This window comes from Coffea arabica, chromosome 11c, assembly GCF_036785885.1.
Source record: "Coffea arabica cultivar ET-39 chromosome 11c, Coffea Arabica ET-39 HiFi, whole genome shotgun sequence".
In the NCBI taxonomy this organism is placed as follows: domain Eukaryota; kingdom Viridiplantae; phylum Streptophyta; class Magnoliopsida; order Gentianales; family Rubiaceae; genus Coffea; species Coffea arabica.
The window spans coordinates 36,099,787-36,125,891 of NC_092330.1; the positions used below are offsets into that span (position 1 = coordinate 36,099,787).

The 26,105-nt window shown below is 34.6% G+C and overlaps 2 protein-coding genes and 1 non-coding gene across 44 annotated transcripts; all 3 read right to left on the minus strand.

Moving 5' to 3' along the window:
• Positions 1-1,072: 1,072 nt before the first annotated feature.
• On the minus strand, positions 1,073-22,033 carry LOC113719495 (uncharacterized). 42 transcript variants are annotated; one of them, XM_072071182.1, is made up of 13 exons: positions 21,467-21,723; positions 21,212-21,353; positions 21,028-21,108; positions 19,071-19,450; positions 17,900-18,011; positions 16,045-16,152; positions 8,275-15,335; positions 7,524-7,968; positions 6,211-6,742; positions 6,038-6,055; positions 5,881-5,898; positions 5,510-5,585; positions 1,073-1,603 (listed from the first exon to the last, which is right to left on the minus strand). In XM_072071182.1, exons 3-7 carry the CDS (start codon positions 21,073-21,075, stop codon positions 13,074-13,076), a joined length of 2,910 nt encoding a protein of 969 aa, XP_071927283.1. In that variant the 5' UTR covers positions 21,076-21,108; positions 21,212-21,353; positions 21,467-21,723; the 3' UTR covers positions 1,073-1,603; positions 5,510-5,585; positions 5,881-5,898; positions 6,038-6,055; positions 6,211-6,742; positions 7,524-7,968; positions 8,275-13,073. The 42 variants fall into 42 exon arrangements, with proteins under 42 accessions (XP_071927283.1, XP_071927280.1, XP_071927272.1 ...); XM_072071179.1 differs by having other exon boundaries at positions 1,073-3,519; XM_072071171.1 differs by having other exon boundaries at positions 1,073-4,040.
• On the minus strand, positions 7,808-10,047 carry LOC140016568 (uncharacterized). The gene is made up of 3 exons (XM_072070121.1): positions 9,934-10,047; positions 9,713-9,824; positions 7,808-7,968 (listed from the first exon to the last, which is right to left on the minus strand). The coding sequence occupies exons 1-3, from the start codon at positions 10,045-10,047 to the stop codon at positions 7,808-7,810; spliced, it is 387 nt and encodes a 128-aa protein (XP_071926222.1).
• On the minus strand, positions 11,171-11,273 carry LOC140020801 (small nucleolar RNA snoR103). Its single transcript, XR_011824771.1, has one exon. It is a non-coding gene; the product is annotated as a small nucleolar RNA snoR103 (small nucleolar RNA).
• Positions 22,034-26,105: the final 4,072 nt, after the last annotated feature.

Consider the following 26,105-nt stretch of genomic DNA (forward strand, 5'->3'; position numbering starts at 1 on the left):
ATAATGTTAAGAGAGAAATTGATAGTGGTACCAAACATTATCGTTAAATTGATTTAATGGTACGGTAAAGTAAAGTGATAATAGCTTTTAATCAATTCCGGCTCGAATATACAGGAGTAAGGTCCGTTTAATTGGACGGAAAACATTTTTTCCAAACATTCCACTGTTTAGACGCAATTTAATTTGGGAAAATGATTTCTGATGAAAAATAAGTTACACCGATTCCTTTAGTAAAATCAGACTTCTTTCACAGCCTTCAACGAAAAACCATCGATAAAAGACGATCCCTTCTGCGGCAGCGATAAAAGACGATCTCCAGCGACATCTCATAGGCAAACCAATCCCTTCTTCGGCAAACCAATCCAGCGACATCTCATCCCCGTTCCTGCAACAGCATCTCCAACAAGGGTGAAAACTCCTTAAGTATTTCCAGAGGTATGATAGTCTCTTATTAGTTTTTTTCCCTCCCTTTTCCTTTGAAAAATTGTCTAGAGTTACTGGTGTAGATTCTTGAAGTTGGATTTGAATGAATTTTTGTGGGTTGCTTTTGTTTTAGTTTGTTCTTACCTGATTAGGGTTACATTTGATTTGATTGATGCTAATGAATTAATTTGGCTGCTGAGTTTTGGGGGTTTTATGATTCTTGGAATCTGATTACTAATTTCTGTGGCTTTTGCCTATTGGGAACTTGAACTTGCAATTCTGACTGTCTTTCTGATTGTTTGATTGCTTCTCTCAATACTTTACTGATCCAAATCATGTGTCATCAACATGTTTCTTAATTGGTATGATATCAGGATTTCAGTCCCGTAGCCATACATGCGAGTAGCTTTTACTTGTAAAATTTGCATTATGTTGATCTAATGTCTAATTGCAGAGAGAGTATTTAGCCTGTTGACTTTGATTTTATAACTAGACATACACTAAAAATTGTTCGCCTTCAACTCCCCATTTATTTGCGGGACCAAATGAAAATGTTGAGGCAAAAGGTCATTTGTCCAAAGACCCTTATAAGGTTTGCCAATTTCACCAAGTTGAAACCTCTTCAATTTGACGGGAACATAGACAAAGATAACAAGAAACCCTTCATTCAAAGGAATCTAGGCTCTAAATTCTTCAACTTATTCATGTCTTCTTTGAAACCTGAAACAGCATGTTCTTGCAAACACACAGAAAGTTTACAACCATCCTTTTCCCCTTCATTTGCTGAAGAATAGGGCAAAAAGAAACGGGGCTCAACGCTTCCAAGTAGGTTTCTTGACAGAGGAAAAACTGTAACAGGACCTCCCCAACCAAAGTCCACTGTGGAATGGCCTAAGTGTCTCCAATCAGTAATTCCACTCACCTTTGCTCCTACTGTGGTCCCTTCATGATAATTTAGCTCCTGAAAATCGATAAATGATCGAACATATTCATCAGATACATTTATTTGCTCTTGTTGATCAATTCTGCTGTTTTATATATCGGTTGATCGACATGGTCTTCAGCCTTGGTCAGAATTCCCCAGTATCCTGCTGGTAGTGGTGGCTTGACTAGCTTTCTTATGTTGATTGCATATGCAAACTTCACTTTCTCATCAGAAGGGATCCCAGAAGCCTTAACTCTGTTTCACGAATTAAAGATCAAGTCAAGGGTAGGGACGGAATCAATTTTTGTGAAAATACATTTATATGGTCATGTAATCATGAAAATCATCCTAACAAAAATTTGTAGCTTTTTGATATAACCTCCAACATCACGTGTGCTTCCAAAATCATCCTAACATTTGGATGGAAATCTCAATCTTCTAGACAATATGATAGCCTTAACAAGATTAGATAACTGAAAACAGCCTGATATGAGTTTTACAGGTATCCCAGCACTACTAAAGGAAGTTCAAAAGCTTCAAATAACATCGTCATATGTTATTCTAAGTACAATGCCATCCAGACCTGATGGCCAATATATTGTCCAATTTTGAAGACAACTATACACGTGTTCATGAGGTCTTAACGTTTTAGGCTGGAGGAAGCATTGAAAGGACAACACATTAGCTATGACATCATGGATTACAGCTACTTAAACAGAAGGGAGCCAAGGTAAATTACAGAATATTAGTATCATGTACTCAATTTGGACAAGAAAAGCATGTGGAGGTTCATTTGTTTACCAGAAACAGAGAATTTTAATCAACAAGCATGCAGGAAAATTCATTGCGATAAACAAATAGTATAAAGGAAAGCAAACTTAGTAATACGAAATCACGATGTACATAGCTGCACAAAATATCATAAGCAAACCTTAACTGTTGTTACATTGAAGTTAATTCTAGAGATACACTTTAGTGAAGTTAACGGGAATTTACTTCCTGCCAAGAACTTGACCGATTCGAGCTTCCAATTGGACAGATTTGGGTAGTGCGATAGCCTTGTTTTTTAAACAACCTCAACAAAAGCCAATGCTTCAATGAAGAAGTATTTGCACAAACTCATCCAATGTTAAAATTTCGTCTATACATCAAAGAACTAAGATAAGCAATTTAATATTTATTTAAACAAAAAAAAAAGTTCAAACTGTTGCAGGCCAGTAACATAAGAAATCAGAAACACCAAAAACCACTTAAGATATTCCCACGTATCCGTGGCATTAAAACAAATACAAATGTCAAGTTACTCTATAGAAGTAAAATTACATGCCTTAGAAACTAAATAAAGTTCTAAACTAACTCAGAGAACACGGAAAAGCCTTAAGAGTAAGTCCAGAGTATAATCCTAATTGACGCTAAATTCTTCTTATGAATCCTGCATACTTGCAAAGTTAATGTTCCTAGTAAATGAAATCAAGTAAAAGCGGATTCACAAGGAAAGACTATAAATGATTTACAACTAAATATCAAGTTCAAATCAGTAAACCAATAGAGTAACATGAAATAATATATCCAAGAAAAGGAAGTAACAATAAATGAGATGTTGCAATAGTTTACTTTTCACATAAACTTCTTGCGTGCTTGACTAACTCCAGTGTTGCTAGAAATATTTATCTCATTAAAGGACTAAGCAAAATCAAGTTAAAATGAACAGGAAGGCGATGCACAAAATTACCTCAAGCTAAAATATCAAAATTAGTGCAAAAGGACATTAATGGCTGAATCGAGTGAGAAAAACAGGATTCGTAAAGTCTATTAGGACAAAAAATTATTACTAATGATACTAAGAACATGAAAGCGACACAAAGATTTCGATTTAATCATCCTTACACCAATAGCATTCTTTACTGGACCTAATACACAATCAAATGAATATTACCAAAAGCCGATTTAACTGAGTAACTGAAGCTACTGAATACATAGAGAAAATACAATGACTGAAATAGATCAAAAACCTAAATGGTTTGCTATATTCCAGCATATTCAAGAGGGATGAGAGAGGAATGTAGATATTCACCGATATCTCAGAGAGGAGATTGCAGCAGAGGGTGGTAAACTTCTCAATTCCCAATAATAATCTTTTCTCTAGATATCTAAGTTGTCTTTTTCTTTTGCTGCAGGAAAGAGAGTTTAGAGTTGCATGTTTTCTTGGAAAGAAATACATCGGTAGTCTCCTCAAAGAAACAAGATAGAAGGCTGTAGAAGATGGAAAACAGAGGCACTAAAATAAGTAAGGAATTGCTATAAGCAGGAGAGCTTGATGCTCTGTTTTAAGTTTTAACGGACTTAACAAACAAAATCAATGTCCAACATTGAAAGGCAAGGATATCCAATAGCTCCTACCAACTCAAGACTAACTCCACTATCTCATTGAAATGGTAATAAAACAGCCCCAAAATGGCTCTCATTTACACTATAACTGGACTATGTTGACTCAATTTTAAAACAAAATAGAATTGCAGGTTGGGCCATAATAAAATGAGATCAAGAGCACAAAACTGCATATGGGACATGAAAAGCGTTCTTAGGAGTACCTAGATACCGTAATGCTGCATATCAATATGTTTCCATAACTCGTGGAGAAATGGCTTTTATCAACTGTCCATTCATCCTTGCCCAATCCAAAGTGGAATAGCTGGGTAATGCAGCTCTCCCATATTATAAATGAAGTATACATCAAAGCAGGTTGAACAATAAGCATGGAATGTATAGTTAAATTCCCTCAAATTGAACTCATATGAAAAGGGTTAAATTCCTGGATAATCCCGACCCCAAAATATTTTAGGTTGTAGCAAAGATCATTTCAAAGTTTCCATTTTGAACAAAATAAAGCATAAATACCAAAACATTACCTAAAAAACACAGTTCAAATTGAAATCAATGACCAAAACCAAAAGAGAGAAGATTCAATAGCATTAGCTTCACAAGGAGGAAGGCCATGGAGGTTCAGTGACACCAACATAATCAACTCGAGCCTGGGGCTGCCACATGGCACTTACAATCTACAAATTGGGTGGAATATTCAATAGAGCTTCCTCTTTCCAACCTCTCCCTCAGTACCTCTCGTCAGTTACGTCTTTCCATTGTCAAGAGTTTATTGGTATTTGTATGTATTTTAATCATGCAGAAAGAGACCTTGTAGTCAACCACCTGATTTATTAAAGGATTGAATCCAAAAAATATTGTCACAAAAGGCAATTCACTGCAATAAATAACCACTTAACTTGGGATGTAAATAAATTATGAGAAAATCATCTGTCCATGAAAAGAATTAAGAAGCAAAGTGCCTGGTTTGTACTTGAAAGACCAAAAAAGAACTGTGAGTTTTAAGTATATGAGAGCAGGCGAGAAGAAGGGTAAGTCAAAGAAAGAAGAAGAGCTGCGAATGAGAGGACAGAATTCTGGAACATAAGTAGAAAACCGAAAATAGACCTTCAAAGTGATGTTTATAATTGCATGTGGGATACAGGTGGAGGAAAGAAATCGATGCCTATTTAACTCAAGCCCACGTCAGTGCAATCTCTATTGACCAAAAGCCCAAGAAATCAAGATTAACTTTTATGCTCAAACTTCAAGAAAATATTCTTCACATACATCAACAATGATCAGGTACTAACAATCGTAAATTTTATAGTACATCAGAGTATATGTTTGAAAATTTTGAAAACTAAATATTTGCAGCCTTTGGGTGTAGAAGATATAAACATCCAGCAACGATTTAATCTTAAATTAAGAAATTTAATTGGACCATTAAACTCATGATGCAACATCCACTTCAACTTTAGACCCTAATAAAGCAAAGCAGCCACTGAAGCTTTATACAATACCTATACAATATACAAATGAAGCAACTTAGAGCCGTTTGACCCCAAAAAAAAAAAATTTGAAGCTACTCATCAAGTATATTAATTGAGGCGAGTACAATGTTTGAAAGCAGTTAAATTGTTTGGCTTAAACTGCAGTTTGCCTTACCCACTTTTATGGTTTTATCAACAGCCCCATATATAACTACGTCATCATATATCATTGTACTCGTAACTGCAATATAAGAAACTAAATTCCTTTAACCTTGGACAATTGTAAGGCAAAGTGATTGATATAAACCTGTTCAGAGATACCAAAGTGAGTCCCTTCCTTCCATTTGCCTTTCTTCCGCAAGTTTCAATTTTTCAAGAATTAACTGTTGGCAAAAAAGAAAAAAGTACAAATTGATTTATGGAAACCTACTGAAATAAAATCCACAAGAAAAAAAAGCATAAACGATTTCATTGTAGTAGAGAGAGAGAGAGAGAATTTTATGTAAGCAAAGAAGAGGAAGAGGAATGAGAGGGGATTAAGCTCCAAAAACCAAGTCCAACCGAATCTCACGAAACAAAAGCTGGTAACAAACATAGCAAGGGGCGGCAAGGGTGGTGGGCTGGAGTCTGGAGGAAGGAGGAAGGAGGGATGGTGACTAGGAGAAGAGAGAGATTTACCTTGATTCCTGAGTTGTGCTGCAAGGTGTAAGCAAGCGAAGGGGAGAAATTGGTCCGGTAATTAGAAGAGCAGGAAAGAAAGTGGTAATTAGAAGAGAGCAAGGATTGAAATTAAGAGCAAGGAAGAGAGAGAGAAGGCAAAGGAAGGAGTGTGCACCCGATTCAATGAGGCTGTCTGCGCCCACATATCCCCAAGCCGCCCAAAAATCATGCAACCAACAAACACCCCCAGAGTTCATGAAAATTACGGAGTAACCAGACCATTTCAGTGTTCATCCGAGCTTACACACTTTTAGTGTGGCTATGATATGATATCTAGTCAGAATTTACCCTTTTTTGGGATGGGTGGGAAGAGGAGGTGGACTCTCTCCCTGTTTGCGTGCAAGGTTCTACATTTCTATGCTACTCTCCGAACAGATCATGACAAAGACGTTGATAGCATAAATTATGCTGCACCTTCAGATGCCCTCCAAAACAGTATCAAAACCATGGACAACACCACGAAGAAATGGAAAGTACTAAAGCAACTATAAGAAACTTCCAGTAAAGTGAAACTTTAAGTCTGTTTATAACATATTATGGCAAAAAACCACATCAATTTCTTTTTCTCAAGTTATATGTAAAAACATAATCATACGACTGAGATCAACACTGTGAGGAAACGTGCTTCATCCTCTTTAAGATTTCAGTCCATTTGATCCATAGCTCCAGAAACTAAAGAATATATGTGAAGTTTGTAAAAGATATTAGCACTGAAATGGAATAGAATATGAACCAGTGTTTGGATCTTTCACAGCTTTGAAATTGTCAGCGCTCATTCCAAATTGACCAGAATTGCAATTTCCAATTTCCCTCAGCTTACCTGATCAAAAGGTAAACAATTCAACTTCGTGAGAGATATCATCATATGCAATTGAACACACATATAAACTGGAAATAATTGATACCCTAAAATACTTTCACCATCAACCGTATCCAAGTAAAGCAGACAAAGTTAAGCAGATTTTGCTGCAATTGTCCAGGGTTCAACAAAATGAACTCTCCTTGCTTGAGGTGCCAAATAGGGAAAAAGGAATAGGAGAAGCAGATATAACCCATAGAATGTAAGAATAAAGTCACAAACAATAATGTTGGCTGCCAATGAACTCAGAAAAAGTGACTCAACTGCACAAGGCGTGTTGAAAATATGCAGACAAACCAAGATCAGAAGTTCAATAAAAACATAAACAAAAGGATTGGAGTTGTTCTATCAGCATAGTATGGTTTCCAAAATCTACACCTTGGGTTCAGGAAAGTACAAGAATCTATTCTCATTTAATCATGATCTCCAAATGCAGCAAAGATAAACCATGAACAGCTTGAACAAATTCGCCCTCTACAACTTCAAGCACTGCCAGGCTATTAATAATTTGCAAATACTTCACTACAAAATGAGTCCATCACTTCAACACGCATCACAGGATATGATGACAGAAACAAATGTAGTTCATTCTTGAACTACCTCAGCTTAACTAAATGCAATTTGTTCAGGCACTAAATGTTATGAAGGAAAAGCAGACAAAAGCACGCTCAATTGCACAAGCACAGTAACACATACCATAAGAAATACCTTCACTCTAGTTCACATATATGGAAGTGCTTACATTTCCCTTAAACCATCCTTGTGCTAATCTCAGTAATCGTTTGTCCACTTCCACAAGCATCTATTCTTTAGCAGCACCTGAAGCAAAGCTTTATCTGCTCACATTAACCTTCCCCTTCCTCCAGAATCTTCCGAATGCACTAGCCACCTCAGCTCACACTAGCTCCTTTTACTTTTGCAAAAATTCCAGATCCTCTCCTCCTCCTCCACTCTTCTCCCCTAGAACACATTTTCTTTTGCAAAAATGAAGCATTCCTATATTTACACGTGAAGAGCAAAAAAGAATCATTTAACAGCAACTACCCAAAGAAGTTCATACCACCAATGGTCAACAATCATTTCTTCCTTCATCTTTTGACGTTTTTCATCTGCTAATGGCTTCAAGCGAACAATCTGTCTTCTAGCTTGATCATATGATGGGTCAACTTCCAAAACCTTTGTCATATCTGCATATTGTAATGAACACCAGCATAGGAAACAATAAATTGTGAAAAGCCATATGGACTATATGAGAAGATTAATGAATGCCATTGGCTTTGCGTGTGTGTGTGCTTTTGTGTGTGTGAGAAAGAGAGAGAGACAGAGAGAGAGAGAGAGAGAGAGAGAGAGAACAAGCAAGATTGCAGCCATTACACATATAATAAAGCCACCACAAATCATAGATTAGTCTTCTTATAAGCACAAGTTTGTGCTAGAAGTTGCCAGCAGCTGCTCAATGACAGTAAAATATTCAAATTCTTACACCGACATACCTGCTATAGTCTCTTCAAATTGTTACAACTTTTCATACACCTCTGCTCTTCTTAGCAAAACACTTATGTAGTTAAGGTTTAGCTCCAATGCTTTTGTGCATTCTTTAATACCATCATCATATTTTTTTTCTGTAAAACAAACCACCAAAAAGAACTTCATCAAAATCCAGTCAAAAACTTACCAATGCATGACATATGTATAACAATGCATATAAATAATGATATCACATTAGGAGTTATTTGCCAATCAGCCAACAGGTATTAGCAACAGATAATGGAGGCTGCTGTAACGGCAACCACCACCAAGATGCTTAGTGAGGAGGCTAAGTGTATGGGTCCTCTCCAACACAGGGAAAAGAATGGGAAAAGAATACTTTAATGGACAACAAATTATAGCTTTAGGAAAAATTCTAAATACTAAGATAAGTACCTTCTCTTCTCCAAAGATAAAGGATAAGTACATCTTGTTAATGGACAACAAATTATAGTTTTAGGAAAAATTCTAAATACTAAGATAAGTACCTTCGCTTCTCCAAAGATTAAGGATAAGCACATCTTGTCTGCCCCTATGAGCTGAAGAGAATTGATATCCAAATTTGATAGTTCAAATCAAATTGAAAGGGATACAGCTCAGATTGATGAAAACAGATCTTCGAGGAACCTTATTTGGACATAGCTAACAGACTTTCTTCCATGTTCACCATTGACACATTAAGGAGATTACATACAGATTAAGGCATAGCACGTTGCCATGGCCAACTTTCCTACTCGTCAAGATTCAAATCTATCAGCTGTCCAATGTAATTGGAACAATAATAAAAGCGAGGTCTATTTAGATCTGGCAAGAAGAGGTGTAGACAAAATGAGTATTAGCCGTTTATCACTATCAGAGCCAATATATCTTCTTTATAATAACTCAAATTCAGCCTTCATGTGACCATATCTAGATAACAATGTCACCAGTCAAGAAACTTCAAGGAAACCTATAATCATGTAAAAAGACTAAATTAAACATTCACAATTTTCACAACAATGCAGTTGCAATAATATCCACTTGTCTCTTTAACAAAAAAAAAAAAAAAAGTCTTTGTTTCAGACATGAACTATGTACATGTTTTATTACAATATTATTTTTAGAATTTGCCTCAAGTTCCATCAAATGCTCTCGCAGAGAGAGTTTTTTATAACACAATCTTTATGTTTTACTACTCAGCCAAATGATACCCAAGATCAACCCATACTAATCAATTACAACATTCAAAACTGCATTCCAACTCATAGATATAGAGAAAGTTAAAGAGCAACTTTTCAAGAAATACATGCAAAAAGTACAATTTTGCCATGTATCAACTCAGCAAGATGAAAGCTTACCAGTTTATTTAACATGCAGCATGATTTGTATGGCATACTGACCGTAATTCAACAGATTTGGATATACTGGACACAGCTGGTAAAGCAATATCATACTTAGACAATGCCTCTTCATCTTGACCATCTTTAAACAATGTATTATCTTCAACTTTTGCATCGTTGGCTTCTGTTAATGCTTTCTGCTCCAAAGAGAGATAGCTTAAGAGATGACAAGAACTTCTAACAAAAATACAGCTACAAGAGTTTATAAAAAGAACCAGGGCAATAACAGGACAAGAGGATTCCCACGTGACTCCAGCTTGGATCTTCACCAAAAAATTCAGCTGCAACTTCTCTTTTGACTTTCAGAATGTTTTCTGCAATGCTGACCACCCCCAAGATAAACAGCCCAATCAGATACATTCAAAGCTTTAACAGAAGTTTCAAAAATCATCCTTTTCTGGTGGCTAACTACACACATTTTCACAGTCCGAGACAGTCCACATGAAGAAGTTCAATAGCAAAAGAAAAGAGTCTTGATTCTTAACCGTGAATCACAATCAAGTAAACAACAGATATGCTAGTCTGGTAGATAATCTGCCAGATAAATAAAAGAACAAATTTCTGAACTATGCTTCTTCCTACCATGAACAGAATAGTTACTATCTAATCTAGCTAAAATAAAAAATCCAATCCTATTCAAGTGTACAACAGACGACATAAATTGTATACCACTTCACCTGAAAGTGACTGAGTTGTATCATACAATTTTCACAAGTATCAAGATTGATACTGGGACAAATGATCAATACTCATCTTAAATACACAAGATGTATTTAATGTAAAACCTATTTCGCCATTGTCAACACTTTGAAATATTTCAAACTCCAACCGAATATTTATTACTGAGAATAAAACAAAGGAACAATGTGGTAAGAATACTTCTCCCAACTGCAGCAGCTGGTCCCTGGTATATTGAATATGTTCCCTACCCCAAAGAGAGTGTCTCCAGTATACAATAGAAAATTAAGAACAGATTGGAAAAATCAGCTAGAGCAAAAATAGCCCAATGGAACAAGTAAGAATATGGACCTAACAAACAAGGGTGACGATTGAGTATTGAGTATTACATGATTATGCAATTAACAAAATGGTTGCTAAGTCCATTACAACCTAAAAACTAGGGCATTAAGTTGGTTTAACATTTCGACCGGAAAAAAATAAACATCACATATCATTATATATTCAACCAATGGTGCAGAAGTTCCATGCAACTGCCCCATTTTAAAATAGAAAATAATTCAAATGCATGCAGAGTCCTTTGCAAACTATCCTTGGATGCAAAAGTAAAAAAGTGAGATCACAGCTGTTCACCACCAAGTCGTAACGAAATCAAGTGCATACAGAGTGGCAGGTGGCGATTAGATAGACAGCACGGCGATCTCAATATTCATCATTATAAGGAAAACGAAAACCACAATTTTGAGGAGGCCAGGCCTCAAAAGGAGCATCATTTTTTACTCCTTAAAACAATCTACTGGAGCTTTCATGTATGTAGGGCAATTTATGGGCTACAAGATACTCGTTAAACACCCACCGGAAGCCTACTCATGTTATCTCCATATTTACAGCAGATACACATCTTAAATGCACTACCAAGAATTAGGAACATTTTAATCAGTTCCCTCACAGGCTCGGCAAGGGTAACTACATACAATGATATATCAATAGCAATACACGCTGTTGAGAAACAAAAGCTGTGTGGTTTTATCCAGCAAAGAAAGCAGAGGAATTACAGAGGGGCATACCATAATTAGCACCCCAAGAATGTTTTCAGAAAAGAATCGAGTACCCAAACCAAATTGTCTGAGGAGAAAACACTGATTTTGAGGAATGAAAAAAATAAGTTGAGAACTCAACAATTAAATTTTGGCCCGTAAAACTCCAGCTAAGCACATTAATATCAGCTTCATCAAGGAATCAATATCATCTTTCTCAAATCAAGACTATTCTCAAGCAAGAAGAGAAGCCAATAAGCTACATAAATGGCTTGCATCCCAGTGCTGCTGCAAAAATCAAGAATTTTTAATCACCTTAGAACTGTCATTTACGTATAAACACATCTTCAACTGTGCTAAAAGAAAGGTTCCATACACATAAATGAACAAGATTTCCATGATCCAACCACATTATCTGTTTTACTTGATACAGAGGCGAAAACACATGCTTCTTGGAAAACAAATTCCTTGCCGAACATAATGCACAAAACAACATCCTTGGAAAAAAATACCTTGCCTAACATAATGCAGAAAATGAAAAATGACATTCTTAAAAACAAATATCCTGCCAAACATTAAGCAGAAAACAAATTTCCACAAATACATTGTGCACATATCTATGTGATTATACATTTTTTCACACGTACAACTGGCCATGTTAATTTCCAATAACACAACTGCTACCATGTTTCCTGCACTAGTAAGTCCCCCAAACCTCAAAATTCAAAAATTTAACAATCAAAACCAGCAAGAACAAGACTCAAACTTCCATAATCAGCTGCAAAACTTTTTCTTAAAAATGCAAAACCAAAAAATTAGCACTAAACCCAAAACTAAACTAAAATCTACAAAACGAAATACAGAATCAGCACCAAACAGCTTCACTTACACACCAAACCATAAAAATCCCAAAATTTTCTAATCTGTTCACCAAATTATCTAAGAACTAGGCATAAATTCATCAAAAATTTAACATACTAACTAAAACTCGATAAGCCCAGAAAAAACAAACGAAAAAACCAGTACTTTTACATACCAAAAATCCAATCTTGAAGCAATGAACAGCTAGATAATTGAGGTAAACATGGACAGAAACCACAAAACCCAAGACCTGATATGTAATTTTTAAACAGATGACAATTAGACATGAACGAGGAGAGTGGAGCGGGCGCTGCCATGAGGCTGGAAAAAAGGAGATTAGAAGAACTGGCATCGTTGTTATTGATTGAAGAGGGTTCAAAATGAGGACCAATCAGACTGCTGCCACCTCAGCTTCCACCTCCAGGTCTATAGCTTATCACTGTCTGATCAGCCTGAACATCTCAATCAAAAGCAATCTTCGCCGTCCAAATTTTTTGAATCAAAAAGATTCAAAATTTTAGAAGTAGATGCTGAAGGGAGTTTGCAATTGCAAGGTTTAGATTTTCAGCCGCTTATTTGTGTTGCAAGTAGCCAAAGAACTAACTGAAATTACCTATAACCGTTTTACTTTCCTGCCAAGATTCAAGAATTCAGTGTTTCTCTGCACTTGGACAACAAAAGACATACTTTGCAAACACAGACAATTACCATTTCTAAGGTTAAATGTCTGTGTTGCTAATCAAAGCAAGACATATCAAATGTGGCTTTTCCATAAACAAGAAATTGCATTACAGGGAATACTTTATTCAGTCATATGACACAATGATCTTTCAAGATTTGCCTGGCAAGATCAATTGCTCCACTTTTCTTGTAGATCAGATGCAAGTTGTAAGCTGCTTCCCGACGAAGATCACAGTAGCCTGACTTTGGAGAAGCCAGACCATCTGGTTTCTCATTTGGAAGGTTTGGCATGGGGCAATCACTTTCATGCATTGTAAGAACCTTTTCATAGTTTAAAGCAGCAAGAGAAACAAGACCGACATGATGATATGCTCGAGCTATATTATACAGTGCTTCCTGACTATATCTGCAAAGCTGTAAATTATTGTAAAGAAATGCCAATCCTTGGGCCACAGACTGATGTTTGTTTTGAAGTCTGTGACCTAGGGCCAAGTTTATCAATGCAGTTCCAGCACAAAGATTGACCAAGGGAATATCTGGCATCAGCTTGTAAGCTTCCAAATATTCCCGAACAGCTGCTTGATGCTGGCTGATCATGGTAAACTGGTGCCCGAAAATGAGAGTGAGTGGTACACAACTTTTGTGCTTGGTTCGCATGGTGTGCAAAAACTTGTTATGCTTTGAATATCGACTGTCCAGTTTTGACATTACTTTGTAATAGCAGTTCCATGCAGAAAAGCTATAAGGACGTTGATCAACAATATAGCGTGCATATTCAAAGCCGTGAGCAGGATCAGCAATAGTGTATGCTATTTGGGCTCCCAGAGTTCTAAGCTCTTCGTTCCTTTCAACAGACAAAACATTGGAGGCCAATTTCAGAGTTAAATTGATGATTTTCAATGCTTCCCAATACTTTTTCAAGGATGCTAGTGATTTGCATAATTCTATAATGAGATGATGATGTTCTGCATCTCTTATAAGGTTTGGAAGAGGAAGCTCTCTTGGCGCTTGTTGGGGAGATTCATCCTCTGAATCATCACTTATCCACTCAATTCCAGCAGCCAGAGCAGCAGCTCTTTTTGCTTCCTTCTTTTTTAGTAACTTTTTTGCTCTGGACGCTCTAGACAGATCTGATGCTGAAGCTACAGGTCTAAATCCATGAAACACAGTATCAGTCCTAACATGATCAAGTATTTTTATCCGTTCAGAAAGAACACTTTTTGATAGCTTCTTCCTTGGCCTGACCTTTTGTTGTATAGTCTCAAGAAACAATGTCTCGCGAACCACAGGAAAAAAAACATCTACAAATGCCTCTAACAATCCTTTAGCTTTATAGATTTGAGAAAGCTTCAACTTTATCTTCCCATTAAGCCACCATGGTTTTGCTGCATTTAGGTTCAAGTTAAATAGTGATTCTGATTCTTTAGGAGGACATAGAACAGAAATGGCTTCATCATCTTTATTTTCTTCAAGAAGAAGTGATGACAAAGCCAGCCGAGCATCAACACTATTCTCAAGTTTGTCTAAAGCTCTGTAGAAGTAACCAATTGATTGCAATCGTTTCCCCAGACAACAGCAACACTCAGCAATTTTCAGATACAGGCAACCATTGTTCTTAACATCATCTCCTACCAACATCATATAGTATTCTACTGCAGATTCATAATGCCCGTGATTCATTAGTGAATCTCCAATCTGAATAATCAACTGGCGATGATCATGTAAATTCTCATGTCTCAAAACATTGAAAAGAGCTTCTGCTTTTACCAAGTTTCCAAGGTGAATATGACATATTCCAGCTTTTGTGCGTAGACATAATGGCATCTCTTTCCCAGAGCAGTAAACCTGCTGTGCATGCTCAATATGCTCGAGGGCTTTATGATGTGCATTGCCTTCCATGTGTAGTGAAGCCAATATATCAACCACATTTAAATCAGGTTCCTTGCAATAATTTCTGAGATAGCTTTCCAGTACAGTGACTGCACGCTCAGATTGGCCACATTTTTTATACAGCTGGGCCGCAGTCTGTAGTACCTTTACATTGTCGGGACAGAGCTGTGAAATTTGCTCATATGAATCAGCAGCTTTCAAATAATCACCCAACTCAACATAAAGAGATGCACGGTGAAACCGCAAATTGATATCTTCAGGATCTGCTGTTATTGCTTTAGAAAGGCAGTACCTGGCTTGTCCTGTATCACCTTGTTCTACGGACCATGTCACAAGAAGCTTCCACAGAGATGCATCCTTTGGGGTTAAATGGGCAGCAATCATGTAGAAATCCAAGGCTCTCTTCTTATCACCCATCTCATTATAGATGAGCCCAAGCCTATGATATGGATCAGGAAGATTGGGAGAAAGACGAATCACTTCATAAAACATCCCTATGGCCTACAAGCTCAGAAAATCTACAATGAACAAGAAAATTGATAACCAAAAACAACCATTATAGACATTGCCCTTCTAAAGATTCCAAGCACACAACCAGAAAATGCCCAAGTCAAAATGAGATTCCGACCAGTTCTAATTAACATAAAGTGCTATGTGAAGACAAAAAGTGACCATCGTATTGAATTTCTCAAAAAGTGCGAGTAAAACTTCATAAGAAATAACTCGGCTTTTACTGAGCTTGTACAGTTACTTCACTGTGCCTAAAAGAAAACTAAATATGCTATTTTTTATAACCATTATAACTAGATCCTCAATACAAAAGGTCTGACTTAGCACAAGACTTAATTCTCATATATCCAGAACAAAGTCAATGCATTCAAACTGCAAGAAACTTATTCACTCAAAGGAGAGGACCAACACTTTGCAAAGCAGGCTAACAAAGTGAATAGATCTGTAATTTTGCATTCCTTATGAAGAAATAGTTCTTCAGCCAACATCATTGTAGATGCCCATGAATAACAAAATGCAAGATATCCAGTCAAAGCAAATGGTAAACAAACTGAAATTTACCCAAAAAGAGAGACAATTAAGGAATGGTCACCACCATGCCTTCCATAGCAGTAATTTGCATGGATATAGTTAAAACCAAATGGTAAATCAAGTAAAGATTGCCCTACAGAATGACAAATAAGGCAAGCTAAGGCCATACCTCTCCATAGCGGCCATGGGCATAATGAAGAGTAGCATCACCAAGTTTTCGAGTCACTTCAGGACTGACTTTATTCCTTGATCCCTTTCGTCGACCTCTTCTCTTGGACTGCACAAGGTAAAAAACAAGCAGTTTGCAAAATGTCCCAAAACCAAAAAAAAATAGGGTAGCATAAAACTTCAGAAGATAATGCAACAAAAAAAACCTTAAAAAACTTAAATATGAATCCAACCAATTTTATTTGTCCGCAAAGCCAAAAAAAAATGTCATGAACAGAGAAAAAAAAGATCAGGAATGTGAATGTGGCTCTCAAATTTCTTTTCCTCAGTCTTTGCCTCAAGCTGGGTATCTCGCTAAGGTGTTGGGCTGCTTGGCAGGAAAAACAAGAGAAAGATAGCTTCTTAGAAAGGTCTCCTACAGATTAAAATGGTTTTTGCAACCATCTCCATCTTGAAACACTGTCAAATTACTCAAATAAAGATGGATAAAAAAGTTACTTACACTAGTCTGAGTTGTGACTTTCAATTTGGTAGAGACAAGGTCCAGTGATATTTTTGTTTTAGGTGTTGATAATGAATTAGAGTGAGTCCCAAAAGACTTGGTACTAGCTAGTGTGCTCTTACCCAGGTTTTCATGGATTAATTCCTATATATGCATTATGAAAAGACTTACATATGTCCACTCAAGACATGAGTTAAAATAAATAAATGAAGCATATGAAGACCAATGGTTTGAGGTGGCACCAGAAACAGAATATGCTCCCCTGAAACACCCAGAATATAAACGTTAAGGTACTAACTATTCTAAGAAATCTTTATCAATAGAAGTTTCCTTTCACGATGGCAGCAATGCTTATAACTAAAATACTTGACGGAGAACATGAGAGCCAAGCTGCTGGCCTTGTTCCTGCTGCTTTTGATATAATGGTGACAGATATCAGACTGCATATGTAGGGAAGCTGCTTGGCCGCATTCTTGCTGGTTTCTCAAAATCTTAAGCATTACCAAAATCGGACTAGATTATGTTTGGGCCACGGGTGAGCAAAATGAGCAAAAAATTAAAAAAACAAGTCCACAGGTCCACGGCAAAAGTCACTCAACAGTTAAAGGAATATCTATGGCTCAGATTCCATTCGTCTACAATCTGATCAAAGAAACCCAAAAAAAAGGAAGCATTATCAACTATGGTAAAATTGAACTCAATCTATTAAAACAGCTGTTCTCCAATTATCATATCCTTGTAAAAGCTCTTTAATATAAGTCCAAAAGAACAAAGAAACAGCCAAAAAGGAGGGGGTCATTTCACAGGATTGCCAATCACTTTGTCACCGACGAGGTTGCAAGGTCAAGAAAAATCTTACTCAAAATGAAAACTGGAAAAGGAACCAACAAGAGTAATTTTTTCCCCAAAAAAATGAAAAAAAGGAACTATATTAAAGAGAATTACGTGGGTGAATCCAAAACATGGTTGCATAGATATGGCGTTGTACTTTATTGAACACATTACAAGAGTGAAACAACATGAAAAGACACGTCCTTTTCATCAACTGAAAGGTCATACCTACCACATTGAAGCATGAAAACTAAGCCTTTAGGTTTCACAGTGCATCTTGGCTAGTGCAAAAAGTTAATCATAAGTTGTATTTTCAATGCGAAATTATTTTTTTTTAGTCAATGCATTCATAATAAAGCAGATGCATGAATGCAGCACAATGTTACAAGAAAAAGACATGATTTTGAAATTGTCTAGACTAGTTAAGCTCGAAATCCTCCAACTTAGCCACAAGTGCAAGAGCAAAAATTGGTGAAAGCACAAAGCTATGGTGGAAAAAAGTGAACATGCATGAATACCATACCTTCCTGGATCTTCTTCTAGAGCCATAATTCATGAGTTCCATTATTTCTTCCATGGTTGCACCAGAAACATCCTCTTGTCGTTGCCGTGGTTTTTTAGCTGCAGGTACTTCCCTGCCACACCACCAATGAAAGAAACGAAAAGAACATAATATCAGCAGAGCATTGAGCAAAAAAGTTGGAAACTTGAGAAAAAGAAAAAACTTTTAAGGGGATTCCAATGGGAAGTATTAAATCACATGCCAAAAAATTCATTTTTCTTTCCTTCTTTAGGTACATAAGAAAACATTAATTCCTTTATGTGCAAAAAATTACAATGAGAACAGACAGTTTCACAATGGTTCAATTGTTTTCAGTGAGTAGATGCCACCTTACTGATACCAAAAATTGACATAGGAGACTCAAACAAAGCCACACTTACTCTCTACCTCCCTAGGTAGGCCATCTAAGAGACCCAGCAATGCCATGGCAATATCAGGTTTTAGCTGGAGACAAAAGAAAGCTAAATCACCATTACGACCCACTCAAAATTGGAAACTCGCCAAGATTCCAAAAAATAAAGCAATGAAGAAAAAGGCTAGATCATCTGATCAAAGACAGCTAAATGAAGCTGTTAAGAAGTAACCAGGTAGCACATTCAAAAGAAACGAGATACAGAAACAACAAAGTCAAACTGCAAATATATATATATGCCAGTGTGTGTAAACTTCTATAACCTCAGCAAAATCTTCAATAAAACCAGAGGAAAAAGATAGCTCCTCTATTAGCGCGACCAATTCTTTCAAATTTTTACAATGTAGGTCGCCCTTATTTAGTTCCATCAACAACAACAACAAGAGAAGCAATCTTCTATAACCTCAGCAAAATCAACAGCCGGATGACTTGATTGTTTCCAAAATTTATTAAACATGTCTTATTGAAGCAAACAGAACACAATTTGCATGAAGCTCTTGATAGGAAACAAACGATGAATTTTCAATCAAAATCACAATAACAAGAAGACGGAACTAAATAAGAGCGACCTACGTTGTAAAAATTTGAAGAATTGGTCGCGCTAATAGAGGAGCTATCTTTTTCCTCTGGTATTATTAGCAATACTCATTCAAAGGACTTGAAGAAATAGTGCAAGTTGCTTTTGATTAGCAAATAGTCAGAAGGAGAGAGAGAGGGTACCCTTGGGGTATGGCTTGGAGACGGGCCTTGCGCTTTTTGGCAGCCAAAGCTTCATAGTCGTGCTCCAGGCGCTGGAATTGTTCGTAAGGCTGGAGCCCAGATGCGTCCTCTTTGGCAAAAGCCAGAGGATCCATGTCATCACTGAACCTGAATTTATACCCTTCTTCCTCTTCATCCTCATCATCATCATCTTCTTCTTCAATATTAGCCATAGTGTTAGCAGTAGTGCCTTCTCCTTCATCATCGACTTCATGTTCTTCTTCCAATTGTGATTCCAATTCCATAGGATGCTCATCTGCATGGAACTCACTGCTGCTACCTACAACCCCAGCACCCTCGCCCTCCTCCATTCTGCTCTCCACCCAAGCGCTAATTGAACTCTGCAAAGGAAAAGCCAAAAGCCTTAGGGTCCGTTTGGTTGGACTGAAAATATCTTTCATATCGAAGTCATTTTCCTGGAAAATCACTTCCTTCTCCATAATATTCTGGTGTTTGGTTACTTAGGGTACGTTTGGTTCTACAGAATTGGAATTGAATTGGAATTGAAATTCTATAGAATTAGAATTCTAGGAATTGGAATTCCAAAACGTTGGAATTCTTTTGTTTGGGAAATGCATAGAATTGATATAGAATTCATTTGGAATTCCAAATTCTTTGTTTGGATGCGAGAAGAATTCATTAAGAATTAGAATTGTTTCCATCTAACATTTGCTTACATAAAAATTTTCTTTTTTTCTTTTTCGTATGGAATAATTTTTTAAACATTTAGCTAATTCTTACTAAAGTTTCAAGGAAAAAATCAATTAATGCCTTTAATAATTTATTTTTTCTTGCATTTAACCAATTGTTATTAAAGCTTTAAAGAAAAAAACCAATTAGTTCCTTTTCTACAAAATAAAAATATAGTATTACTCTTGTTTCCTTTATTCTTAATTAAATTATATTAGATACAAAACTAATTGGGGTATGTAAGACAACAAGATAAAGTTCGTTGTGTATGTAAGTAAAGTTTCTGGACAATGATGAACAAGAAAGTAACTATTCACAAAATAAAAACAAGAAACTATGAAGTCTAAAGTATCTCTTAACAAGACCACATTAACATGCCTTTTCATGCAGACACGTTTGACCCAAAACTTCAAGAACAGTTTTGAACAAAAACCTGCATCACTTGTTACCAACAAACCATAAATATCTCATCTTGTGCAATTCGTTGATTTTTAAAGAGAAAATTATCAGTGGAAAGGTGTGCTGCCAAACATACACAAATCCACATGCATAAACAGATTGTACATGGTTGCACAAGTGAAGTTGCTCTAGTCCCTGCAAGAGAGCTTCTTCGACCTTTTGCAAAGAATGCTGAAGATCATATATTCTCACAACTTGCTGAGCACTAATTATCATGACATTAATTATCATGACATGAGTCTTAACATCAAAAAAACGATACATCTCTCAAAATGGTCCATCGCTTCTTGAACAAACCAAAATTGTGGTCTTGTTGAGAACAATCACACCACAGCTTATTTGAATCCATCAACTGTGACAAATACAAGTTCATTAACTTGACTAAAATTGCATCCACTACTAAAGACTTCAGCAGAAGTAGTAATTAAATCACCAGAATGCAGCTTTAGGATGAAATAAGTTCCCTTGTTGAATGTCAATAACCTCAATTTTCTTTACTCCATTTTCTTTCTGTCGGTAGATTCTTTCTTTCTCCATTTCCTCCCTCCTTTGGTGCATTTTAGATTCTTTATTTCTTCCTCCTTTTGTACTTTTAGAATCCATTAAATTTAAGCGCTAATTGAGTACTAAACTTTATATTGAATCTTGGGAAAATGTATATATCACGTTTCAAACCTTGTCTAAAGTCTGAACTTATTTTATCAAGGGATACAGAGTATTTATCTTTGAGTTGCATATGCAAAAGGCTGGAGTTGAATAGACCACAAACCTCTAGGATGTGATGCAACTTGCCGTCTATCCTTGTTTTGCTCATCATCCTCAAGAATAACAGCTTTATTATCTCCTAGAGCTGACATTAAGTTGACACCACAAAATTAAGACATGGACTTCTTTACTATATAGTATATTAGGAACAAAAATTGCATGATAACAAGGTTGTACGTGGGGCTTACGCTCTAAAAATGTCAATACTTCAATAAAAAGAAGATTGAACATGCTGCTCATACACCAATCCAGTACCAAGTTTCTATAAAAAAATAGACCTCCGTCCTTAACAAGGGTCTTTCCAACTGTAGGTTCTGAGCCATTGCTGGGCTGTAAAACCAAAGTCAAGAACCATTACTAGAATTAATATCTGGCACTCAAGGGTTAGGCAGTGCTTTGTAAGAAAACGTCAAATTTCAGTGCAAATTCTTAGGAGATATTACCTTCAAGACTGAAGAACCCAATTCGAGAAAATTAGGCAGGGGTAAGGAGAGAGCACTCAGATTAGTCTTGCGATTGGCAAGATGATGGGTGGATGCGTGGCAGGAGAAGCGAAGGGCAGAGGGATGGCTGAAACGAAGAGCGATAGGGGAAACGATGGTGGAAGCGGCAAAATGTTAGGGCAGAGGTAGAAGCGATGGTGGAGAGCAGGAGCACTTGCGGCTGAGAAAAAATGGTGAATTAGAATAGGAGAGAGGGATGCTTGTATATTTGACCCGCTTTTAATTTTTTACCCATGTTAGATTCGCGTGTATATCCATTTCTTATGGTTTAGTTGTGAAATTGGAATTAAAATTCTTTTGGTCCGGTAAAGAATTCAATTCATGGAATTGGACTCCCATAGAATTCAAATTGAATTCTAATTCTTCAATTGGAGCATAATCCAAACAACAGAATTAGAATTGGAGCCCCAATTCCAATTCTAAACCCCAATTTCATGGGGAACCAAACATACCCTTAGTGAAAATATTTTCCAAATTCCTTTTTTTCATAATTTTCTGGTATTTGGTTTGTCAGTGAAAATATTTTCTGACTTCCTTTTTTAGTATTTGTTGATATGTTGCAATATTTCCTATTCTTAAAACATTCCTCTCATTACAAGTTGTTTTTAGTTTCTATCCATTATAATCATATTATCATTTTTAGTGCGAATCAATTGAACTTGTAAATAATCACAATGAATTAGCTCATAATTTGAATCGTATAATGATTCATTATTCAACAGTTATTCTTTTAAGCTAAGAACCTCAGTGCTAATGAACTCCTATAACTACCAGAAAGCAGCTTAAAATTTCAATAAATAAAGGATCCGTTTGGATTAGCTGTTCTTGGGGTTGTTTTTCAAAAACAACACTGTAGCATTTCGTTTTTGAAATACAAGTCCGTTTGGATTAGTTATTTTTTGAGTTGTTTTACTATAGATGTTTTTTGGATTATTTTTAGAGGTATTTTTAAAACATATCTTTGAGTATTTTTATAATTTATAATTTATATATTTTTATATTTATATACATTTATGCATTTATAATACATTTATAAATATTTATAAATAAATATATTTATATATTTATATAAAAATATATCAATATATTATAAATGTATTATATTATACATAATACATAATATAAATATATTTATAAATGTATAAATGTATATTATTATAAATGTATAACTTATAAATGAATATTATATAAATGTAAAAATTATATATTTTTATATAAATACATATTTATGCATTTATAATACATTTATATAAATATATAAATAAATATATTTATATATTTATACAAAAATATATAAATGTATTATATTATATATAATACATAATATAAATATATTTAGAAATGTATAAGTGTATATTATTATAAATATATAAATTATAAATGAATATTATATAAATGTATAAATGTATTATAAAGGTATTATATTATATATAATACATAATATAAATGTATATTATAAGTATACATAAATATATATATTATGTATAAATGTACATTTATATAAATGTATAATATATATAATATAATATATATTATATTATATATAATTTTATAATATATATATATTTTATATAAATATATAAAAATATATATTAAATAAATAAATTATATATAATATGAATAAATAAATATATAAATATATTATTTATAAATATTTAATATATATAATATACATTAATATTAATTATAAATATTTGAATATTAATAAATATGGTGTTTATATAATATTTCAATTTGTAATATTTATTGTATATTTCATTATATAAATATTTATACAATATATAATATATAAATATATAATATAAAATTTTCAATTTGTATAATATACATAATATTGTATATATATAATATAATATAATATACATAATATACATTTATACATTATTGCATATTATGTATATTATATATTATACATAACATTATTATACATATTATATATTATACATAACATTATTATACATATTATATATTATACATAACATTATACATTATTATACACAATAATGTACATAATAATGAAAGTACATTAATAATGTATATATTATAAGACAATGTACATAATATATTATGTATAAATATTTATACATTTATGTATACAATATTACATATTATGTATATTATATTATGTATATTATATTATATTATATATAATATTAATGTATATAAATATTTATATAATATATAATATATAAATATATAATTTTCAATTTGTATATTTCAATTTATATTAATATAATATATATATAATATAGATAATTGAAATATACAATTTGAAATATACATATTAAATTTGTATATTTGGAGTTGTTTTTGATATTATGTATACAATATTACATATTATGTATATTATACTATGTATAATATTAATGTATATAAATATTTATATAATATATAATATATAAATATATAACATATAAATATATAATTTTCAATTTGTATATTTCAATTTATATTAATATAATATATGTATAATATAGATAATTGAAATATACAATTTGAAATATACATATTAAATTTGTATATTTGGAGTTGTTTTTGATATAATGTTTGGATATGGGTGTTTTTGGAATTGTTTTTGAAATACACATTTACTGTAGCATTTGGAATGTGAAAAACAGTTTTTCAAAAACAGGTGCAAAAAAAAGGAATCCAAACGGACCCAAAGATATTTCAACCAAATGGAAACTGCAGGTCATATTATCCAAAAGAAACGTATATCAGAATATTAAAGAAAAATGACATAAACCACCAACAGATCAGTGCATAGGCTAAGTATCAACAAAAAGACACCCTGCAGCACTGCAAAGGGATGAAATAAGTCAAAAAGTAAAACAAAAGAGACAACACTCAAGATTTTAACAACACAATAGCACATAACAGAAATCAGATAAGCATCTACAATCTATCTCACATCATAGCTCTCCCTTCTTCTCCCTAGTTCCTTCACACCCCCTCAACATCCCTCTAATGTAGTCATCATCTCTAAACTTGCTCTCTCAAATAAATTCATGGCAATAAACGATGCTTGCTGCCATCACATGGTAGAGAAATTGTATCATTTGTCTTCTGCTTGAGACCTGATCAAGTACTCTTGACTCTTTTTCCAAAAAAAGAAGACATTAATGGAGCAACAGACACGTGTCCAGAGAGCAATGGATCCAAATTCAAATCAGATTTGTCAACCTGAAAGTATGTGCAACTTCATACAACCTGTAGAACCTAGCTATAAGTTGACCAACAGAATTACTACTCGCGCAATAAAGTGTAACAAACACACAAGAGTTTTCCTAACAAAATAAAGCAATTATATGTATTATCACTGAGACTACATCAACGAGTAATTCATTTATTAATCACAGCAGGAAAAGGATTTAATATAGTAAGCTATATGACAATTGTCATAGACTATTATGAGTTCATAAATACATGCTTATAACAGGAGTTTCATTCCTTACAGTTGCAATATTAACCTCCAATTGCACCTTCAACCCCGTTTACCTGCATGCTAAGAAGATCAACAATAATAGCATCAAAATCACTGGGTCAAGACTTGTCAAGCAATTCGGTACATAGCTTGAAGTTAGCACAGATTAAAAAAAAAAGACAGAGAAAAATAATTGAATACTACCAGTAAGAGAATCACTCCACTTTGAATTATAATGAAAGGAATGACAAATGAATATATTTTGGAAGCACACGTGATGTTGGAGGTTATATCAAAAAGCTACAAATTTTTGTTAGGATGATTTTCATGATTACATGACCATATAAATGTATTTTCACAAAAATTGATTCTGTCCCTACCCTTGACTTGATCTTTAATTCGTGAAACAGAGTTAAGGCTTCTGGGATCCCTTCTGATGAGAAAGTGAAGTTTGCATATGCAATCAACATAAGAAAGCTAGTCAAGCCACCACTACCAGCAGGATACTGGGGAATTCTGACCAAGGCTGAAGACCATGTCGATCAACCGATATATAAAACAGCAGAATTGATCAACAAGAGCAAATACAATGTATCTGATGAATATGTTCGATCATTTATCGATTTTCAGGAGCTAAATTATCATGAAGGGACCACAGTAGGAGCAAAGGTGAGTGGAATTACTGATTGGAGACACTTAGGCCATCCACAGTGGACTTTGGTTGGGGAGGTCCTGTTACAGTTTTTCCTCTGTCAAGAAACCTGCTTGGAAGCGTTGAGCCCCGTTTCTTTTTGCACTATTCTTCAGCAAATGAAGGGGAAAAGGATGGTTGTAAACTTTCTGTGTGTTTGCAAGAACATGCTGTTTCAGGTTTCAAAGAAGACATGAATAAGTTGAAAAATTTAGAGCCTGGATTCCTTTGAATGAAGGGTTTCTTGTTATCTTTGTCTATGTTCCCGTCAAATTGAAGAGGTTTCAACTTGGTGAAATTGGCAAACCTTATAAGGGTCTTTGGACAAATGACCTTTTGCCTCAACATTTTCATTTGGTCCCGCAAATAAATGGGGAGTTGAAGGCGAACAATTTTTAGTGTATGTCTAGTTATAAATTCAAAGTCAACAGGCTAAATACTCTCTCTGCAATTAGACATTAGAT